Here is a 22,331-nt window from a genome sequence, read left to right on the forward strand (position 1 = left end):
AATTCAACACTTTTTTATACCAAAAATACCCCTATTTCTTAATCATAATTTCCTTATACACTAATCTATATTTTTATGCTATCTAATAAAAAAACAACTCTCTATTTAAATGATACATGGAGAAATTATCTAAAATAACATTAATGATTAAATTACACTACCAGTCATTTATCTTACAGTCGCTCCCACCACACACCGTCGCCGCGATGACCACCACTATAAAAACTAAATGCTATATAAAGACTCAAACAGACTTTCTATATAAACAAACATTTAGTTTAAGGATTTTAATGAAATTAAAAAATTAATTTAATTTAATCTAACTTAGGAGTAAATCACAAAAAGAAAAAATCAAAGTTTTGATCTATCAAAATCTAGTTAAAATCTTTGAACCAAACGATCTTTAAATTTTCATCTCGATAGTCTTCGACCATTAGACCACGACTTCGCGTAGACAAAGTGACATATAGACAACTTGGTGCACAAGAACACTAAAATTAGGGTTTAAGCCCAACCATATTTTATTATCTTCCTCCTAAAACCCCCTCTCACTCTCTTTCACTATCCAAACACACACAAATACACCTTTTTTATTTATTTTTTTATTTTTTTTATGGCATGACCCCAATTTCACTCTCAGTATCAAATCCTTCAACTCAAATGTCATTCACCAACGGATTCCGTTTATTCCGCTGCTACAATCAACTCTCTTCTTTACCTCTTTCCACTTTCCGTTTACCTAACCGTTTACGTTCCGTTAACACTCTCCGTTTTCTCTCCGTTACTTCTAACCCTAGCAGCCGTGTTACGACGTCGGTGAATTCGAAGCCGAAAGAAGGTTTGGATGACGGCGGCGACGGCGGGAATGGCGGTGTTGTAGTCATTGGTGGTGGCGGTGGTGGTGATGGCGAGAATAGACATGGAAGGATTGTTCTTACTGAGCTTCATAAGGAAGCCACCGAAGCTTATATGTCTTATGCTATGTCGGTTTTAGTCGGACGTGCTTTGCCCGATGTTCGCGATGGGTTGAAACCGGTTCATCGCAGGATTTTGTGAGTTTTTTTAAGTTTCTGCTTGTGAATTTTGCTTGTGTTAGATTGATTGATTGTTTAGAGTAAGGCTAAATTTGAAAGGGAAATGTGAAGAATTTTAGACGGTTGGATCGAAATGATATTAGATTGTAACCTAGTTTGTTATGGAGATTGGGTCATTTGGAATGTATTGCGGGTTTAGTTACTAATGGGGCTAAGAAAGCATATGATTTCTTTGAAAAATTCTCGGTGAAGTTGGATTAGTTGGTTTAGTCGTTATCGGTTTGGGTTGCCATGAAATTATCCTTTTGGAAAGTAATGTAGCTATAACTTATGATTAGTATAATCTATTTTTCTAAGAAATGGGGTTTTGGTTTATCTTGGGTTATATGGCTACTAATTTATATTCAGGCATTGAGTTTGTCTGGATTAGTCTTACATTCTTCTATGGTATCTATTTAACTAATGAACATATTTTATGCACGGTTGCCTTTTGTATGTGGTGCTGGTTGTGGTAATTGTTTTGTATCTCTGGTTTTGATATGGGTTATACTCCGTTGAAAAAATCTGAAGTATTGTATAATGGTAGATGTTGTTGATGTTAATTGGCTTGTTTCTCATATACTGAATAATGCAGGTATGCGTTGCATGAGTTGGGCCTTTCATCACGTAAACCCCATAAGAAATGTGCCAGAGTTGTTGGAGAGGTTAACACATGACTACATATTTGAACATTTGTTTAGCATGTTCGTATATTACTGTGTATCTCTCTCTTGGTCATGTGATTTCACTGTTGAATTGTTTTCTCCCTCGCGCAGGTCCTTGGTAAGTTTCACCCGCATGGTGATACTGCTGTCTATGATTCCTTGGTTCGAATGGCACAGGTTAGTTACAGTCAAATCTTGATAAAAATATTAACATCGACACAAATGAAGTTGAACACCTTGTTGATGTTACTATTGAATTCTCATACTTACAGAGTTTTTGTATGCTTAGTTTTGGTCTTGCTAAAGTACGTAATTCGTTTCAGGATTTTTCATTGCGTTTCCCACTTGTTAGTGGACACGGAAATTTCGGTTCACTGGATGGAGACAATCCTGCAGCTATGCGATATACAGAATGCAGATTAGAAGTATGTTTTATGCAACCTATAATTCTATTATCTTATTTCCTATTTCTTTTTTGATTGTTTGAGGTGAAGATATATGTGACTAATTTGTTTGCTTATTAAGTCTTTCTTTAATATATGGTTAAAACTTCTGGAGTCTGATTTCCTTGACCTCTTCTTTATATTAATAGTTTATCTCCTTTGGTACCTAGTGTTAGAGTGCATTGCTTTTCTTTTCAATATGTAATAGTAAGACTATAGTGGTACTCATTATTATGGCATCACCATTTCAGGCACTTGCTGAAACAATGCTTCTATCAGATTTGGATCTGGATACAGTACGTATCGTTCAACCTTCTATTTTTCATTATTCTTCGTAGTAGATAATTTTTAAGCTCTAAGTTTATTTTTTGACAGGTTGATTTTGTTCCAAACTTTGATAGTTCTCTTAAAGAACCATCATTGCTTCCTGCTAGGATCCCGAACTTATTATTGAACGGCGCTTCAGGGATCGCGGTGATTTTATCTTGATTTTACATTTTGATCATTATATTTTTTTCATTACGCTTGTTTAAATTATTTATATCTCGATTTCTTTTTAGGTTGGAATGGCAACCAATATTCCGCCACATAATCTTGGGGAGTTGGTTGATGCTCTATCCGTGCTAATTCATAATCCAGATGTCACGGTATATCATTATTATTCGGATTATATATTTCTGTATTTCAATGCTCTACGCGATGTGACCTTCGTCTGGATATTCATTAAGCAGAACAATTCCCAAATGAGCTCCACTGATTATTTCATATGGAAAAAATGTTTGTTCTCCCGAAGCCTTCGCTTAGAACTGGCTTTATGATACCTAAAAAAAAAAAGTACCCGCAACATTTTATAGTGACAGAAGGTTACCCTGAATAATTTAAATTATAAAGATCAGAATTCTAAAGATCTGTTGCTCGAATCTGTGTCGAGGATGAAAGGGAAATCAACCCTAGGTTATTCTGTTAGCCAGATTCATTTTGCATCACCTGGCATTCTTCCTTGCAAAATGCTAACTGTAATTATGACAGTAAAAAAGTACTAGTAGGCTACAGGCTTATATTTTGACATTGACATACCAAAAATGGAAAGCCTGAAACCAATATAATTCTGCTTCTGAAAATTTCATTCATTTCTTATAGTATCTTTCAAACACTAACATTTTTATCTGTTAGGAGGTATCAGCCACTTAAATCCCTTTTTTCTACTTGGTCTTGTTACAGGTACAAGAATTGCTAGAGTACATGCCTGGACCTGACTTTCCTACAGGAGGAATCATAATGGGAAATCTTGGGTATTTTCTCCGCTTTTGTGTGTGTTTGATTTAGAAATTGCATGTATCATGATTTATCATGAGATGAACAACTTCGAAGCAGCATTTATTAACTCCTTAAATTCTTGTCCCAGCATTTTGGAGGCTTATCGAACTGGACGGGGACGTGTCGTAGTCAGAGGAAAGGTGGAGATTGAAGTATCTGATTCCAAAACAAAGACAGCAATTGTAGTAAAAGAGGTTACACTCTTTGATTCTTTCTGATTATACTAAATAAAATTTCATGTCATGTATTCACTGTGCTGCAATGCTGCATTAACTATGTTATTGCATTTTTTATATGGAACAGATTCCTTACCAAACCAACAAATCCTCCCTTGTTATGAAAATTGCTGAGCTAATTCAAAACAAGGTATTCTCATGGTATTAGTTGTTTCGTTTTTTTTTTGTTAGGGTAAGCTTGGTATGCAACATCCTTCAACTTTTCCATATTCTTCCATCACTAGGTGCTTCTCGCTGTTTCTTCTTTCTGATCTTTTAGGTTTTGTTCATGCTATTTCTTCTCTACTTACGAAACAATAAACTATTATAGTTAAGCTTAACCAATCATATTTTTTTGCTATCTGATAGTCATAGCAGTTTTATGTCTTTTATAACCTGAAGACCTGAAAGTTACTCTTTTTTTTGGTCAAGACTTTGGAAGGCATTAGTGATATTCGCGATGAGAGTGATCGATCTGGAATGCGGATTGTCATTGAGGTAATATTTTGAAATTCTTACCATCAAATATCAAATCTTGTTGTTTGGGGAGATTGATTGATGGATGAAGCTTCTGAACATGCTTCAGAATTTACCGACTCTAACTTATTTTTTTTTGAACTTTTCAGCTTAAGAGGGGGTCTGACCCATCCATTGTTCTTAATAATTTATACCGCTTCACTGCTCTACAGTCAGGTTTTAGCTGCAATATGGTTGGGTGAGTGGCTTTTTATTGGTTGTTATTCTCCTTTAGTTTCTTAAGATCTCAGAGTGACCTTGATCTTTATTGTAATACTTTGTCATATGCGATGGAACATAGGCATATTCTCTCATTAAGATCACTAAGACATTCTTCATTAAAATTTTGGACAATCCCAACTTGAAGTTTTGAAGTTTGAGATGCCCTGCTTTGTTTTTATCATTGTCATATTATAGTTTGGGGAAGATAATCTAGATTCATGCCACTCTGGCACACGCCATTCTCTTTTTGGGTGATCCTTTATATCAAAACATAAAATTACTACTTACTAGGCTGAATAAGGAAATTTAGAGTTAATATCTACAGAACTTTTAGCATAAAAAAATAACTATGAGTTCAGTTGACTTCTAATTTCTAATGTTTAATTGCTCAGTATTCTTGATGGGCAACCTAAATTGATGGGCTTAAAGGAAATGCTTCAGGTAACTTATGTTTTCTAGCTGATGAAAATAAATGATTCCTCACTGCGTATATTTATGACTCTTATGTTTTTGTATTCATTCATGACATATCTCTTTCTTTTGTTTGACGTACATGAGTGTGTCTGATTTCATTACCATATCTACTACTGCTTTGGTTCATTTACTTTATATCTTATCGTGCAGGCCTTCTTGGATTTTAGATGCACAGTGATTGAACGGCGGGCAAGGTTTAAGCTTGCTCATGCACGTGACAGATATCACGTTGTCGAGGTATGCTCATGTTCTAAGTGCTCTCTCGATCAAATTTAATGTTGTGTTTTGGAAATATATTTTAGTAAGTGCTAACTTTCCAACAATATGTTCACTTACTATTAGAAACATATTATTCCCGAGTAGACTATAATTATAACTTACTATTCCGAGTCCGAGTTCTCAACCGAGTCATACCACACTGACTATAAGTAGTGTCCAGAGGCAATAGCTGCCAAAACTGAATAATGAACCACCCTAGAATACAATATCAAAGTCAGACAAGAGATACCAAACATATATAACATTCCTTCTTAAGTTATCTTGAACTAAGCTGGTCAGCTTCTTCTCTGTTAGGTTCTTAAGAGTTGTATCATTTCAATGTTGTAGCTCATATGGAGTTATCTTGCTAATACAGTTGTTAAAACACAACATAAATGGGTTAACTTCAAAAGTGGTATCATGCTTATTATATTTAATTAACATATGTGTTTATATACAAACACAACGTTTCCCGTCCAGTATTTGTGTACTCGAAGATTTTGACCCTGATCACACTAACAAATTACAAATTTCTTTTTTTGTGCTAAATCAAGGGTATCATAATTGGACTGGATAATATTGACGATGTGATTGATGTGATCAGAAAAGCTACAAACAACTCAATGGCATCTGCTGACTTGAGAAAAAGTAAGTTTCGTTATCTTGTTTTCCTTACTATAGGGAAATGCAATTCTCAATTTGTCATAGAAATCATGTTGTTTGAAACCCCCCTCAATATGATGTATGCAGGATTCGATTTTTCTGAAAAACAAGCTGAAGCAATACTAGATATGAACTTACGGAGACTAACGTCGCTTGAGGTTCAAGATTGTTTTTTATTCCAGTGATTTGTTTCTAAAGTGTTCTTCTACCTGTCTTTCAACGGCATTAAGATTTAAGATACATTTTTTTTTTTTTTGTTTTACAGAGAGATAAGTTCATCAGTGAAGGAAAATCTTTGACTGAACAGATTTCTCACTTGGAGGAACTTCTATCTAGCAAAAAGCAAATATTGCAGGTATATTACTTGCTAAGCTATTCAAAAGTTTTCTTCAGCATGTAACATGACTAAATGTATAGCCGGCAAAATGGGCGGGTTTGGAAAACGGTTCAATACGGGTCCTGGTCAAAATGGGTCCGGGTCGAAGTAGGCCTTTTTACAAACGGGTTGATACGGTTCGGGTCATATCGGGGTTCGGGTCATAATGGGTCCGGGTCAATTTGGGCTTTTTTTTTGTTGACAAAAATACGTTATAATCATCTCAATTCCATGCTAAACATTGTACAACATTGCTATTGAGTCTATATGTCAATTCCATGAGCTGTTAATGACAAAATGAAAAGGACATTTGTTTTTGAAAGGACAAAATAAGTCATTGATAGTAGTAGACTAGCAGCTGGTGTCATCCAAATATATAACTATTTTAAACTAAAGATAATTGGTTTTTCATTAACGGAGTAAATAAATAAAACACTATTTTTTAATCATTATTTTTTTTATTAATCGTAATAGAAATAAAAAGAATGAAATGATCCTTCATGATTTTGTTAGTGACGGAAAATTTATGTCTTCTTATATTTTACTATTCTATTCTATATTTTATAAATATTAAAATAAAAATAAAAATAGATTTAAATAGAAATCATGGAAGCTTCTTGAGTAAGAAAAAGACCCAAAAAATAATAATACAGTCGCAATGTATGATATAAAGTGTCATTAATAAATAAATAAACAAACTTGTGAGAGAATTTGAGAAGTTGATTAGTTAAAAATTAATAAACAAAAAAAATTAATTGATAGGTTTATCATTTAATGTAGTGAGAAAAAGAGAATTCAATATGTTCCCATTTGTTTTGACTCACGTGTCACAACTGTTCTTTAACTTTTGTTTTCTAGTTGTAAAAATGTGAGCAAGTAGTCAAGTACCCTCCCTCTGTCAGTCTACCTCACCACCCATTCTCTCTCTGCCTGCCAACCATTCTGACCCGTTATAAAAACATGAACTTTTTTCTTTGGTCCAATACGACCCGCGTGAATTATTTATACAGCCCAATACAATCCAACCAGTTTTTAATTCAGCCCAGGATGATCCATATTCTTTCAACCGGGTTGATTTTGCCGGCTCTAACTAAATGAATACCACCATTCTTATCCTTCTGTATTGTTGTTTATGTTGGCATATATCTAATGTTTCTATTATGTCGATAGCTAATTGAACAAGAAGCAAGTGAGATAAAGAGTAAGTTTGCCAATCCACGGCGTTCTACTCTTGAGGATACTGATCATGGCACACTTGATGAAATAGATGTCATTCCAAATGAAGAGATGTTATTGGTACCATGAAATTCTAAACATCTGGGTGAATTATTTCTTTTGTAGTTTTGGTGTGTTGTAAGATGTTTTTCTGCAATGACAGGCACTTAGTGAAAAAGGTTATGTCAAGAGGATGAAACCTGACACTTTCAATTTACAACACCGTGGAACCATTGGTAAATCAGTTGGAAAACTGAGAGTCAATGACACAATGTCTGACTTTCTTTTTTGTCGTGCACATGACCATCTTCTGTATTTCAGGTGCTTCTTACAACTTCCACCATATTTCTAGCATGTTTTTTTTTTATAAATATGATGGTCATTGTATCAGCAAATGTTTTTTCTTGAACTGTGTTTATTTTATTATCAACTTTTTGGATATCCTATATATATGGCCGCATTGTTGGTGAATAGCTTGATAAGATCGATATAGTTGAATTATACCCAGTCTAACTTGTAAAAGAAAGATATAAGTAATTGGAAATTTTTGCTGAAAGATATAATTAGTGAGATTTATGCAACTAATTCAAATGTTTGTAAGCGGATAGCACTACATAGTGAAAGTTGAGTTTTGATATATACTCTGGGAACATTATGTATAATGACCAAACATCTTAAAACTATCAATTATCTCTTATACAATATTACTAAACCTGATTGTTAACATCAGATGATATGTTGTAAAAATTGTGAATTTGTGTGTAGTGACAAGGGCATTGTATATTCTGCTCGAGCGTATAAGATTCCGGAATGTTCTCGTGCAGCTGCCGGTACACCATTAATCCAGGTATGCTACCTTTTGACCTTTATTTCTTCCCTATAATCTGTCTCTGGGTGCTTCCACTGATTAAGTATTCTTGTACACCTTTGTGTCTCAGATTTTATCTTCTCTGTCGGATGGTGAACGTATTACATCTATAATTCCTGTTAGTGAATTTGCTGAAGATCAGTATCTTTTGATGCTCACTGCAAATGGCTACGTTAAAAAAGTATCTTTGATGTACTTTTCATCTATTAGATCGTCGGGGATAATAGCACTTCAACTGGTTTGTCTTCATCTTATATTTCCTGATGCTTAATGCCATAGGTGCAAAAATGGCCAGGGGATAGGGTAGGGTAATGTGCCAAAGCACTTAATTGTGGGCCTGTGGCCTGTGATGTATGGGTCAAGTTGGGTGGACTAGACAACTTTTTGACCAAGTTTTTTTAGGTCTTCATAAACAACAGTTCTGTCAAAAGTATGCTTAACAAAAGTATCTGTTTTTATAATAGCATAATGTTTTGAATAAACTAATTTGAAAATTGCTACACTTGTAAAAACTTTACTAAAAATTGAAAATGGCGTAAAAGGTGTACCAACAGCATTGACTTCTTTTTTCTCTTCTCATATGACTGGTCTACGCTTTTTTACACAAATTCTTGTAAACATTTATGAGTGTAGATTTTTCAACTATATAGAAGGTTTTATGCATTTTAAGTGGCAGTGTGGCCCATTCAACCTGTTTCTTTTTTATGTAACTTCATTATGTTACACAATTGATTTCATTATATATAAAGTATCAACTGAATTATGGTTACCCATTCATAACGAAATGGATTGAAGTTGTGACCTATATAATTACTACCACATATAATATAACATCTTTCGTATCTTACATATCCTGCTTGCTATAGGTACCTGGTGACTCGCTCAAGTGGGTTCGCCATTGCACGAATGATGACTATGTTGCAATTGCCTCACAAAACGGAATGGTTATTCTTAGCTCCTGTGGGAATGTAAGTTCTTTAGTTTTTGTTTGTTGGAACTTGGTAGTTAGGCGCTTATATTCCATAAAACAAAATTATACAACCTTTGAAACTTCTTTTCGTAGATCCGAGCACTTGGAAGAAATACTAGAGGGGCTATGGCAATGAGACTGAAAGAAGGCGATCGAATGGCATGTGTTGATATTATACCTGCAGCAAAAAAAGATGGAATAGAGAGCGTGCCTGGAGATCGCCTCACCAAGTAATTTTTCTGACATTTTTTAAAATAAATATAATGTTTAATTGTTGTTTTAGGCTGTTGCTAATTTTCTAATCCGCAGCAAACATACTCATGGCCCATGGCTATTGTTTGTGTCTGAAAATGGTTTTGGAAAAAGAGTTCCTCTCAGTCGCTTTCGCCAGGGTCAGTTGAATAGGGTCGGTTTAATAGGGTACAAGGTATGCTGCCTCTACCTTTTATTTACTTGAATCAAATTTGAAGTTTCAAAAATTATATATTTCCTATTTTTCTTGGGCTGTTTTTTCAGTGTGGTTGTTTTGACAATTTTTTTGGCATGCTATGTTTTTTTTAGTTTTCATCCAAAGACTGTCTGGCTGCTGTTTTTGTAGTTGGTTTTACTACAGCAGGTATGTAATTTGCTATACTTAATTCGTCACATCAGTTATTTAGGCTTTCAATAATCCTTTTTGTGTATCTTACAGATGATGGTGAAAGTGATGAACAAGTTGTTCTTGTGAGTCAGAGTGGTACAGTGAACCGGATAAAAGTCAGGGATATCCCTGTACAGTCAAGATTTGCAAGGTAATCATTATTACCAACTCATATAAAATATGTTTCCAGACTATTTGAACATACACTAATTTTAATATTGGTGTTGTTCTTAGTTTGTATTGATACTCTGAAAAATTATTAGCATTTCTTTTACTATTGATATTCAACTAATTTAAGGTTTGGAAGTCCCTTGTACATTTTTGTTGTTTAATTTGTCACAAAAGTTGTTCTGTAGAACAATTACGTTCAATATCTTGTTTCTTTTTGCCAAAGTTAACGGTTGTAATTTTGAACTGTACGCCAGGGGGGTGATACTGATGCGGCTTGAGCTCGCGGGAAAGATTCAGTCAGCTTCCTTGATTTCAGCGTCAGAAACAGAGCTCGAGGAAGTTGAAGCTGCTGTCGTATAGTACAAGTTGAGTTAACAGTGACTAGTGATCCTGCGTAGATATTCCTCTACCCTGGTTGGATTTGATTACAACAACCGTGCATAATTTTGTGATTGAAAGTTTGAAATCATTAACCATGCATGGCATGGCAAGCCTACTTGAGTATTGGGCTTCTTGAATCCACTACAAGCGAAACCCCAGGGAGGGTGGAAGGGGAAGTTTGTAATTTTTGTAGCACACGTATAGTAGTTTTTTATATATAAAATTTTCGTATCATACTTAGGGAATTTCAAAAAGGATCCCTTGCTCAATATCATGTGTAGAATGCTTACATTTGGTAGAGTAATGCTTGCTTGCATGGTGCCTTCATCACATAAACTGAACATATTCTCAACCTTGTTTGATTCATCCACAAGAAGATATTTTTGTGATCCATAGTTGAGATTAAAATCATAAATTAGGACAAAATAGTTTGGTGATTTTGAAACAAACAAATTTGAGTAGATGTATAAATAAACTATTGGCTAAACTTATCAAGTGTATATTAGTAGTAATTTATATTTTGAAAATTTTAATGTTAAAGAAACATGTAAAATGTATTTAAGATAAGTGTTTAGTTTATTTTGAATGTATGAATTAGTTGCGGATGCCCGAAAGTCTATTATATGTTGTTTAAACTAAATATGCGCTAAAGAGTGTTTTTACGAGTAGGTTCCTTTAATTAAACCCCTTAAAGAGTTAAAGTGGAAGACATTTTTATCAAGACTTGAACTTAAAAATTTGAGTTTCAAATGTAACTATAACAAAGAAAATTTACAACCTCTGTATTTGAGATTAAAAAAAAAAAGAACCTATAACAATCACGGTGAACATATAAAGTTGAGGGACATTAAATTAGCCACCTTTGTTAAAGTAAATTAATGAAGGTATGTGACTCAGTTTTTTCTCATGTGGTCTTAGATTTTGGTTTCGTGTTGTTTATCTCTTGTATTTGTAATTGGCAACTAGTTTTGCTAGCTGTATTCTTAATAAAATTTCTCTGCTGTTCAAAAAAAAATAAAATTGAGTAGGGTTTTATCGAGTGTTCGAAGTCAATTGAAGCTCATTTGAACAAGTCAAGATCAATGTGCTTAAGCAGTTTGCCCAGAAGGTCCAAGACCCGTCCATCTCTAACGCTTATAGTTTGTCACAACTCATCAATTGATGTCAATAGCAAAACACCGAATCATTCTTTTCTTATGACCCAAGACACCCGACACATATTTTTTACTGTGTTGGTGTCACCTCATCATTGATATTACATTAAAACCATATTATTTTTAATAAAAACACATTTCAATATTTAAATACAAACAAATACAAATACATTAACAAAAATAAATATTTACATTGACTTTTAAAATTTACAACATTAACTTTTAGTTTTACTACTAATACAACCAAATTGCAAACAATTCAATACACTAGTGTTTAAAATAAAAATACCTATAAAAAGTAAAAACACAAAAACCGCCACAGTACCGCTAAACACACCCAACACTAAAACGTATAGTTGTCTGTATCATATCATTAAAATGTATCATATCATTAAAGATTTCGAGTCCAAGCCTAAGCTAAATAAGGCTTACTTGACACTTCCATAACCCTTTCACTCATTAATTAGATGATAAGTTTATAATAAATCATTCAATGACGTCATGAAATTTACAAGTTATTATTAAATGAACTAAATAATAGGATAAACATACCTTCACTCTTTAGGGGGTACGGAGTGGCTGAACGGCATGAGGCGGGTTGGCCTCATACCTCCGGCTACACCATTGCCAACCCCAAAACTATATCCCGACGGTTAGGTTGAAAGACTGGGAACCTGGTGCCCATAAAATCGGAAGGTGGGGACCACAATGAAGAAAGGGCGTTGCGATTGGTTACTCATTTTTTATAGTTTTTTTTTAAAACTATGATATGTATATACATATGCTCTCTGTGTGTATTACGGGGAAAAAGAAGCTGTGCAGAAACCACTTTGTTTTTTGTTTTTTTTGTTTTTTAGCATGGTATTTACGAATTAGTCCTCCTAGTATTATATATTTATATAGTTAGTTGAGAGGATTGAAAATTTATGGTGCGCGAGTAAAAATGGTTGGGAAAGTTGGTTAGGAGGGTTGAATGATAAATTTGATTGTAAGAATTTTATTGGTTGAATTTGGGTGGGTTGATAAAATGGTTTGCACTACTCCTAGTCCCCTTATGTTCATCTCTATTTTTTTTCTAAAAAAAGAAAATAAATAAAACTATTAAGACTTCACTTTTTTTATGGGATTTTCTAATATATGTTCTAAGGGTACACCTAAAAAGCCTTTATTTTGTGAATCTTTTTATTGAAACTAACAATTCATATTAGATATACTAATTTTTAATCTTTTTACCATATTTACCCTTATATTATTCCCTCCTAATTTTTTCCGTCTACTAATTAAATATCTATATTTCTCTCTAAAACTATCCTAATCACAATTTACCGCCATTTTAAAAATCCATCCATATGCAAACTGATGTCGACTTTTGTTGTAATCAAGTACTTTTTAATTGCCTCCAAAATTACTCCAAAACTAATGTGGGCCTTTTTAGTTTGTGACAACAAAAATAAGTTCAGCAAGTTATAGGTAAAAGTACTCCAAGTGCATTTCCATGGACGTTGCTATTATGCATAACAAAAGAAGCATTTTCAACATTTAAAATGCAGAATGGGATTACAATTCAGTTCACTGTCCATATCGACTTTTCCTCTTTTAGCCGTTGCTTGACCATTATTAGCATCATCAGAAACATGTCTTTCCGGACACTTGCTGAAGTTGTGATTAGGAGACTTACAAAGTCTACAACGTTTTACTTGTTTCGCTAATTCCCTTCCACCTTTCATCCGCTTTTGCTTAGGTCGTCCCTTTGTTTTCGAGATGACAGGGCATTGAACCAACTCAATCGCATTAGTTATGGGATCGGTATTTTCTGCAAAAGATGATGAAACATTCAAAGTCCCTTCTTGCTATAAATGAGAGACTTCATTAAATTGAACCTCTTCTCGACTCCACCGTGATAACAAATAAGTAGAAGGAATTTCAAAGCAACCCGTATGGAGAAGAACACTCAAAACATGCGACAAAGTTTTTGCAAGTGCATTTAGCCATCTTACCATCCCAAACCACCTTATGCATGCAATGTTTGACAATAAAACTTGTATCATTTTCTTTGAAAGTAGAATATTGCATTGCTTGACAAAATTGATCTTGGAACTTTTTAAATGCATATGGAGCCAAAACTTGGTAACCTTGTTTTTCCAATGGTGATACTGATCTCAAATGCAACTCTTGATACTTTGCCACCATACTATCATGTATTTGTTTATGCCCAACATTTTCGATATCAAGATTAACCTATAAAATTATGAGAAAAAGATTAATATTATTAGATTTGAACTAAACTTAGTAAACATGTATGAGAAGATATATTAACACTTACTTGTCTAATAAACTCGCTTAAACATGTACGAGAAGATATAAACATCTTTAAAAATGAGTTTATACTCTCCGATCTTCCGGTAGTCGTCATGCCACCAAAGAAAAAACCATGGAGATAACTTGGAACCTAAAAGTTTTAATTTGATACAGTGCTCTGACATGCTTATTCTCTTTGAAATTGTATTTGTCAATTACTAATAGCCATTGTTGCTCAAATTCTTCAACCGAGTCTAATTTGTATAAATTGTAAAACTCGGTGCACCAATTTAGATACTCACTTCTTAACACTGAAATAAACCAACTACTAAACTTAGTAGTTATATGCCATATATATAATTAGATCCGAAATTTTTATACTTTTATTATATATTTTCGGTTGTTTGTATCTATGTATATATATAGACCCAAAAACTCATAGATCCGAATGTTTAAATCCGAAATCCTTTTGATCCGTGATGTTTATGTCCGAAAATCATTAAATCCGAAAAGTAAGATCCAAAATCTCTAAAGATCTGAAATCTCTTGATAAAAATATATGGTTTTCGGCTATTAGGTGTATATAAGTATATGGAAATCCGAAATCTTTTATTATTATTATTATATATATATATATATTATATTTTTCGGTTGGTTGGTGTTTATGTATATGTTCATATGCGAAATCCCTTTGAATCCGAGATATATAGCCCGAAATCTTCTTCTTCAGGTCCTAAGGTAAGGTCGAATTACGCTTTGGGTTAAAAATAACGGCGGCAAATACTTTAACTATCAATAAATACTATTTGTCAGCTGCGTTAGGGCTATTAATCATTTCATTAGGATAAATCAAAAAAAATAAAAAAATAAAACTAGATCAACAAAAATATCAAAAATACATATATTAAATTAGATATATATGCATATGGTTAATATATAAATTATATAAATTTACGCTTCGTATAACAAACTGCATCGTAGGGTCACAAGTTGCAAAAACTGTTCCATTCGAAATTAATAAATGATGATAGATTCTGGAGAAAAAGCAGGCATATGGACAAGGCAAACTAAATCTAAAAAGGCAATCTGCGTTTCTTAAATCACAGTCTATTTCTTCCATGTTGCTGATATGTCCATTTATATGCATATTCCCATATCGTTTATAAGTCGTTTTAAGCTTAATAATGTGCAAATTACATATATACTCGATGCTTTGATGGTGCTGTTAGTGAATTCAGGCTTAGAACAGGTACAATGGTTAGAAATGGCATTTGGAAGGTCAAAAGATGCATTAAGATGGTTCTTGAACAAGTTCGAGTGAAGACCGAATGAAAAATACAAGTTTTGTGAGTTTCGAAGCTTTATGCAACGCATAAAAGTGGTATGCGGCGCATGGAACTATGTAATTTTGATCAGAAAATTTGGCAAAAGTTCCTGTGCGGGGCATAAAAATGGCATGCGGTGCATAACGGGCAATTACTGTTCATAAGTGAAGTTTATGCGGTGCATAGCTCTTTTGTGCGGTGCATAAACTAGGTCGGCAGATTTTCTTTTGTTTTTACACTATAAATACAAGACCAAAACCCTACCATTCGATATATAATCACCTCTAGTCGATTTTAGGGTTCTTTGTGGCTATTCTCAGCAGCTTTTTCGTCCATCAAGGTCTAAGGGTTGTTCGTGAGCTTCAAGGCATTCGGTTGTCGATTTTCTTAGCGTTTACTTGTTTTCTACACGTTGGTACAATATGTTCTTCTATATTTTTACTCTTTGTGCTTTGTTTATGATTATGAGTAGCTAAATAATTCGTCATCCACTGAGATGAAGTGATATATTGAATAATGGTTGCATAATCTTTTGAATTCAAGTTGATTTGATTTAACGTTGTGTCGTAATTTTAGCTTATTATTTTTTTGTTATTTAACTCTTGATTGCGGATAGTTTTTGTATGATCTCAGTGGTAACTTAGGTTGTGTAGAAGTTATTTTAATTGCTTGGTTAGAAGCAATTGTTTCTATGACGGGTACGGTAGAAAGTAATTAATAGTTAATAAGGGTTAACGGGTTAATGGTTGGGTACAATCAATAGACACAATTGTTATCTAAATAACCAAAACAATTAGTTGGCTAGGAAAGTTATGAAAGGCGTCTTGGGGTACCAGTCTTAGTAATGGAACTAGTTAATTAAGGGAATTGAATAAAGTAACGAACTTGACGGGTACGGGGTGAGTCTTTGTTTAGTTCTCGGTTATAAATCAACATATTTGAATTGGTTCTTCAATAATATGCAACCTAAATAATGTGTATCATGGAGTCGAAGTGGATGATCTTCTCATCCCATTTGATTTAAAACAATTTTCTTTTCGATAAGTTCTTAGGAATTTCTAACTCTTTCAAGTAACTAACTTTTAATATAAAATCAAGATGACGTGGTGTCTTTAAAAACCAAACTCTTTTAACTACTTAAAACTCGCTAGCTCTTTGTAGTCTCCGTGGAACGAACCTTTACTTACTTTAATCTATATTGCATATGAACGGGTCCACTGCCCGATTGTGTGTGGTATTCGATTTGGAGTATTTTTAAGGATTTTTAATTTAACTAGATTTTCACACATCAGTTGCCTAATGACTCGTATGCACTCCAGTATTTCCGGCGTTCGGAAATACTGACGAACGTAAATGAAACGAACTAAAACGACTGGAAAAGTACTTCGGAAAATACGCTCAGATGATGATTGTCACACAACGGCAGTGAATAATTTTTTTTATGGATTTTAGGAGATGGCGACTGCTTAGGGTTTGTAGGGGTGTCAAAATTGCGAATGAGAGGTGTGTGATATGGAAGATGGTGTGATTTAGGGTTTGGTGTGTAATGACCTCAATGCCTTTGAATGTATTCGAATGATGTTGGGCCAATATGACTGCTAAGCGGTCCAACCCAGTTATGGTTCTCGACTTTGCTCAGTTTATTCATCTATTCATCGTTAAGTAATAGTTACCCAGGGGCCCGATAGGCATCTCATATTCAAATTGCTCTTAAGTCCTTCCGAAATAATTTAGTAGATGTCAAATGTTATGTGAAACGATACTGAATTTGGTAGCATAATTTCCAACAATATTATATTCGTTTAACCACTTAGGGGGAAGGGAATGGTACCCGAGACTCTAAACTTACCCAAATCATCCTCCAATGAAAACTTTCCAACTCACAACTACCCAAATTTACCCAATTCTTACCCAAATCCCATGCAATACATACCCAATTCATTAAACTAACCCAATTTACTTTTTTTTTCCATTTAAATTTAAAACACATAATTAAAAATCATATAAACATAAAACATAAAACATAAAACATAATTCCATTAAAAAAAAGGCACAATACATAAATAATACTAAAATACACATAATAAAAACACAACCATAATAAATAGTAAAAAACATAAATAATACTAAAAAACACATAATAAAAACATTTCATAAACTACTAAGATAGATAACTAACACTCGGAATAGTCCAAGTCAACAGTGTTGTCACCGTTGTTGCGGTGAATGTAGCGGTAGGGCTCAGGAGACCCGGCCGCGTCGCCAGGTTGAGTAGATACGTACTCCTCCCTTGGGTCAGAGTAGTATTCTACATCCTGACCACCACTGACACTGCCTTGCGAGAATAACCCGTGGTCTAGCGTCGCAGTCAACGTCGTAGACGCGGCGGTAAGCTGAAAAATAACTTGATTCAGCCAATCGATCTTCTGTTGAAGATACACAAGATACTCACTTTCTGCGGTGTTACGAGAATAACCCGGGGCAGTAAGTAGGTTGATTTGTGCTTGGTAAGCCGCTTTGTTCTCAGAAACACCCTGAATGACATTATTCACTTTAGAGCGGTGTTTGGAGTCGTTATTCGGGTGGGCTTGGATAGCCATTTTACAATCCCGAAGGTTCATTGTTGTAAGTTGTGTGTGAAATAAGATGTGTGGAAGAAGATGGTGATAAAGTATTGAAGAAGATTGAAGAAGATGGTAAAAAGAAGATGATAAAATTAGTATGTTGTGTGTGAAATATGTGGTTGTGTATATAAATAAAGGGGTAAAAGGTTTTTTATTTTATTTTTAGAATGAGTGCATTTAGCCGTTTGAGGAGGGCCCCACTTGCTTTCCAACGTTCAAATGAATACCTGCACATCGGCTTCTCATCACAAACTTATACCCGATTTCCCATCACATCACAAACCTGTAGCTGATCGGGTAACTCGTACTCGAGGTGGTACCCGAGGGGTACTCCTTCCCCTGTTAGTATACGAGCTACGTAACGACAGACCCTTAGATTGTCACTTGTTTCTTTTCTTCTTTTATTCTTTATGATGTTTTTTAACTTATATATATTCATACTAGTCCTAATACCCGTGCGTGATGCATGGTCGCCCCATAATTGTTTATATTTATATTTCAAATTTATTATAATAAATATATACATTAATTAGTTGATACATAAAGTTGAAACATTTATAAACGATAATTACATTAAATATTTTTTTGAAACTCGATTGTGTACACAACTGCAAGAAATTGATCGGCTGTTAAGGTACTTTTTCTAAGTTTTATACTATAAGCAATAAGTACATGATAAGCGGTAGCTATATTTTATTTATAGAATATATATTGAAAACATAGACATACATGCTTCAACATGACCGAAAATTTGCTCCTCCTTGAGATCCTTAATATTGATTAACTTTGATCTTAAAAAGTCTTGAAATAGTCTCGGCTCTGTCTTATGGATTAAGGTTTGCGTTTGATACGAAGCTTAGAATTTCTGGCTATTTTGGTTTACACGTCAATATTAGAAAAAGATCTGGATAACCGAAACATCTGACCAGTGCCATGGCATCTAGGTACTTTTGCACCATGTAGCGTGACCCACCGGTGAAAGATGATGGCAAGATTACACGCTTACGAACTTTAGATGAGATGGACTTTTCCCTTCAGCACAACTTCTTCTGAAATTGTGGACAAAGATGCGGTTCTAAATTTCTTTTGTTCTTTTCGTATGTAAGACAGTCTTTCCGCTTCTAGCATTGTGTATGCATCCTCCACTATAAATTGTTGGTATAACTTTTTTGAATTGAGCAATAAAGAGAAACCGTTGTCTCTTTGTTGAATTTTGTATGCAAAGAACTCCTGCATTGTCACTTGTTTTTTCTTTTTGGTTCTACCATCTTCTTCTACATCTTTATGTGGAATATCCGGTTGGTATCCATCTTCAGCATTTGGCAGCAACAACGGGTACTGTAGAGCCAGGTGAAGGGGGTGCAATTGACTGATGTGTTTAAGGTGTCTTGTTTGTTTTTCGACAGTTATATCCCTATACTCGTATGCGTCTCCAATATCTCCCACAATCAATGCAGCCACCTCATCAGATGTTGGTAAATCATATGTTCGGCCATTTTTTGCCCCCCTTCCAATTAGTCTCAGTTGGATATTTGCTTCTTGATCATTGTTAAACCTGTCTCTTGTAATGGGGAATTTTTTTACCAACGGGTTTTTGTTATCCAAAAAGTCTTTTATGTTGGTTGCCAAATCAATGTCAAGCTTAGAGGTGCTGTCCATGTTATTTTTCCTTTGTCTTTTTGAGCTACACAAGAAGGAAGTATTGTTAACAACAAACATTGAGTATCATAGTTTAGTTATATATTATTATATTTACTTTTGAATTTTATGTTTTTAAAATTTAAGCAAACCTACCTAACGACAAATTTAATAACTTTGGAGTTGAATTACCAATAGAAATCAATCCACCCAGTCTATGGTAATTTGGCCATGTATTCAAGATCAACATTATGCTCCGTTTCCTAGCTTTGTTTAAGCTTGAATCAACCTTGCTGCCCATTGAGGTGAATGAGAACATCATATTATAAGCACATATGTTTTCAATATAATTCTTGCTCATTGGGTGATTTTTGGTTAGAATTGATCAAAAACTTGAAGGTCCGATTATTTGATTTTTGTAGAACCCTAGAAAGCACTAATCAAATCTGATGGAAAAAATATACATCTTGAAAATATATATATGGGTTTGTTAATTAAATAAGGAAAGAAGGGAGTTGGAGAAGGATAAGGAAAGAAAGAAACCTACAGAGAGAGACGTACGTATGGAGGTTTTTTGTAATGTATAATAATAAGGAAACATGGAATTTATAATTAGATACATTGTCAAATACAAAATCGGCATAATTAGATACATTGTCAAATACAACAACGGATTAATTAGTTCTTTTTTAGTTAATTTGATCAAAGGGACACTTGTCGTCTCAAAATGGTGCCACGTGTCGTTAAATAGTGGCTACAATCCTGTTTTAGTTTATTGGTAGATGTGCAATCGTACATAGTCGATATCAGCTTGTCGTTTCAGCTTCATACTTGTGCTGAATTTGTTCTATTATAAGACTTGTAATGTAACTAGAAATTAACAACATGCCTTCATAATGACAAATTCATACATGTTAAAATCAAACCCGCATTTTTCTCTTTTGGATGATCATAGTGATTCCTAAGAATCAACCAAATATGATTAGTGCAACGAGGAAACATATTACCACTCCCAAAATACCTAAAGCTATCTTATCGAATCCTGTTTGGTGACCGAGAGGATATGTGTAATGAATTACCAAGGCTGTTGTATTAATTATTAAAAGAAGGTAAAATAATAAGATAAGGTTGAACCGAAATATATTTGATAGGTGAAGAGAACTACATTATGGAATATAATATGGCTATATGCTTTAAGTTTTAAGACATCTAGGGAGATTTAGGCGGGAAAATTGTTTTAAATTTCCGCCATTAAAATCCTTCATTCCTCTTCGTTTCATCACCAATTTTCTTCATTCTTCATTGATTCTTGTTCTATTCTTCATTCCGCATAACCCTACAGGAGTAATTTCACGAATCTCGTATGAATCAAAAATCCTAGAATTTGGGATTTTTTAAATATGCCGAAAAAAAGAACATCGAGTAGAAATACTAGAACTCCTCTAACATTAGGTGATTATGTGATGAATAATAATAATAATAATAATAATAATAATAATAATAATAATAATAATAATAATAATAATAATAATAATAATAATAATAATAATAATAATAATAAACATGTAAATAATGAAAATGTAAATAATGAAGAAGATGACGTCAGCGTATTGAATTTGAAAATAAAATAATGATTTGGAGGATGTAAATGGAGGTAAGGAGGATATGAAGCAGAATTTGGAAATGAATGAAGATAAAGAGAAGGGAGATAGTCTGAGAGAAGGTTCTAAGATGAATGAAACCAAAGTAGCTAGTAATTGTGAGAAGGAAGATGTTGATGCAGCTAAAAACTCTGTAAGTAAGGATCTGCTTAAGAATTTCTCTAATAAGGATGCTATTAATGATGCTAATGATACTCCCTTGGCAAATGATGTTAATACTGTGAATAAAGTTTCATATGCCAAAATTGTCAAATCTGGTAGTGATATAAATAAAAACTTGTTTTTTGTTCCTACTGGATTGAATGATAAGGGTGAGGAGGTAGTCATTTTTGAGGATGAACTGGTTAAAGAAGGATGTAAGAAGTGGCAAATGACTGCTTGTGGGTTTTTTGTGGGATGTAATATGGATATATGAGATAAGATATAATTTGAGGAGAATGTGGAGCAAGTATGGATTAGGTGAGATTTTTAAGGATAATAAGGGAATTTGTTATTTTAAATTTAGAAGTTTGGAAGGGATGCACAAGGTAGTTGAACAAAGCCCATGGATGGTGAATGGAAAACCACTAGTTGTCTAAGAATGGAATCCTGAGGTGAATGTGGAAAAGGTAGAACCTAATAAGATACCTATGTGGATTAAACTGTTAAATTTGCCTTTAGAAGCTTGGAGTCTAAGAGGCATTAGTACTTTAGCTAGCAGATTAGGCAAACCACTTATGATGGATACTATGACTGCTACTATGTGTCATCAAGGAAATGGGAGAATTGGTTTTGCAAGAGTATTAGTTGAGATTGAAGCAAGAAAAGAATTAAAGGATCAAATTGAAATAGTTTATAAGGATGCATTTCAGAATATTAAAAGTACTAAATTTGTGAATGTGGAATATGCTTGGAAACCAATAAAATGCAGTCATTGTCAAGTATTTGGGCATAGTGATGCTAAATGTAAGAAACAAAGTGTAGTAGGTGAAAGAATGGAAGGTAAAGATAGTAGTATGGATGAAAATAAAGTAAAGGAGGATGATTTTGTTCATGTTAATGTTAGGAGAAAGTTCTATAATAAGAATAGTGAGCAGAATGGCATGAATGGAAGGAATAATAGAGGGAAGGTTATATGGCAGAGTAAAGGAATAAGAGAACAGGTTGGAAAGCAACAAAAATAGG

At 33.8% G+C, this 22,331-nt stretch overlaps 1 protein-coding gene across 1 annotated transcript; it reads left to right on the plus strand.

The window, feature by feature from the left end:
* Nucleotides 1–556: 556 nt before the first annotated feature.
* LOC122605086 (DNA gyrase subunit A, chloroplastic/mitochondrial) lies at nucleotides 557–10,783 on the plus strand. Its single transcript, XM_043777964.1, has 27 exons — nucleotides 557–1,052; nucleotides 1,669–1,738; nucleotides 1,850–1,915; nucleotides 2,062–2,163; nucleotides 2,433–2,477; nucleotides 2,557–2,655; nucleotides 2,742–2,828; nucleotides 3,403–3,473; nucleotides 3,587–3,692; nucleotides 3,802–3,864; nucleotides 4,146–4,211; nucleotides 4,340–4,428; nucleotides 4,844–4,892; nucleotides 5,076–5,162; nucleotides 5,738–5,831; nucleotides 5,934–6,004; nucleotides 6,112–6,201; nucleotides 7,393–7,518; nucleotides 7,601–7,758; nucleotides 8,203–8,284; nucleotides 8,376–8,543; nucleotides 9,172–9,273; nucleotides 9,369–9,505; nucleotides 9,585–9,702; nucleotides 9,837–9,891; nucleotides 9,967–10,066; nucleotides 10,341–10,783. The coding sequence occupies exons 1-27, from the start codon at nucleotides 619–621 to the stop codon at nucleotides 10,444–10,446; spliced, it is 2,841 nt and encodes a 946-aa protein (XP_043633899.1). The 5' UTR covers nucleotides 557–618; the 3' UTR covers nucleotides 10,447–10,783.
* The last annotated feature ends 11,548 nt before the right edge of the window (nucleotides 10,784–22,331 follow it).

The sequence above is a fragment of the Erigeron canadensis genome, chromosome 6 (assembly GCF_010389155.1).
Source record: "Erigeron canadensis isolate Cc75 chromosome 6, C_canadensis_v1, whole genome shotgun sequence".
Classification (NCBI taxonomy): domain Eukaryota; kingdom Viridiplantae; phylum Streptophyta; class Magnoliopsida; order Asterales; family Asteraceae; genus Erigeron; species Erigeron canadensis.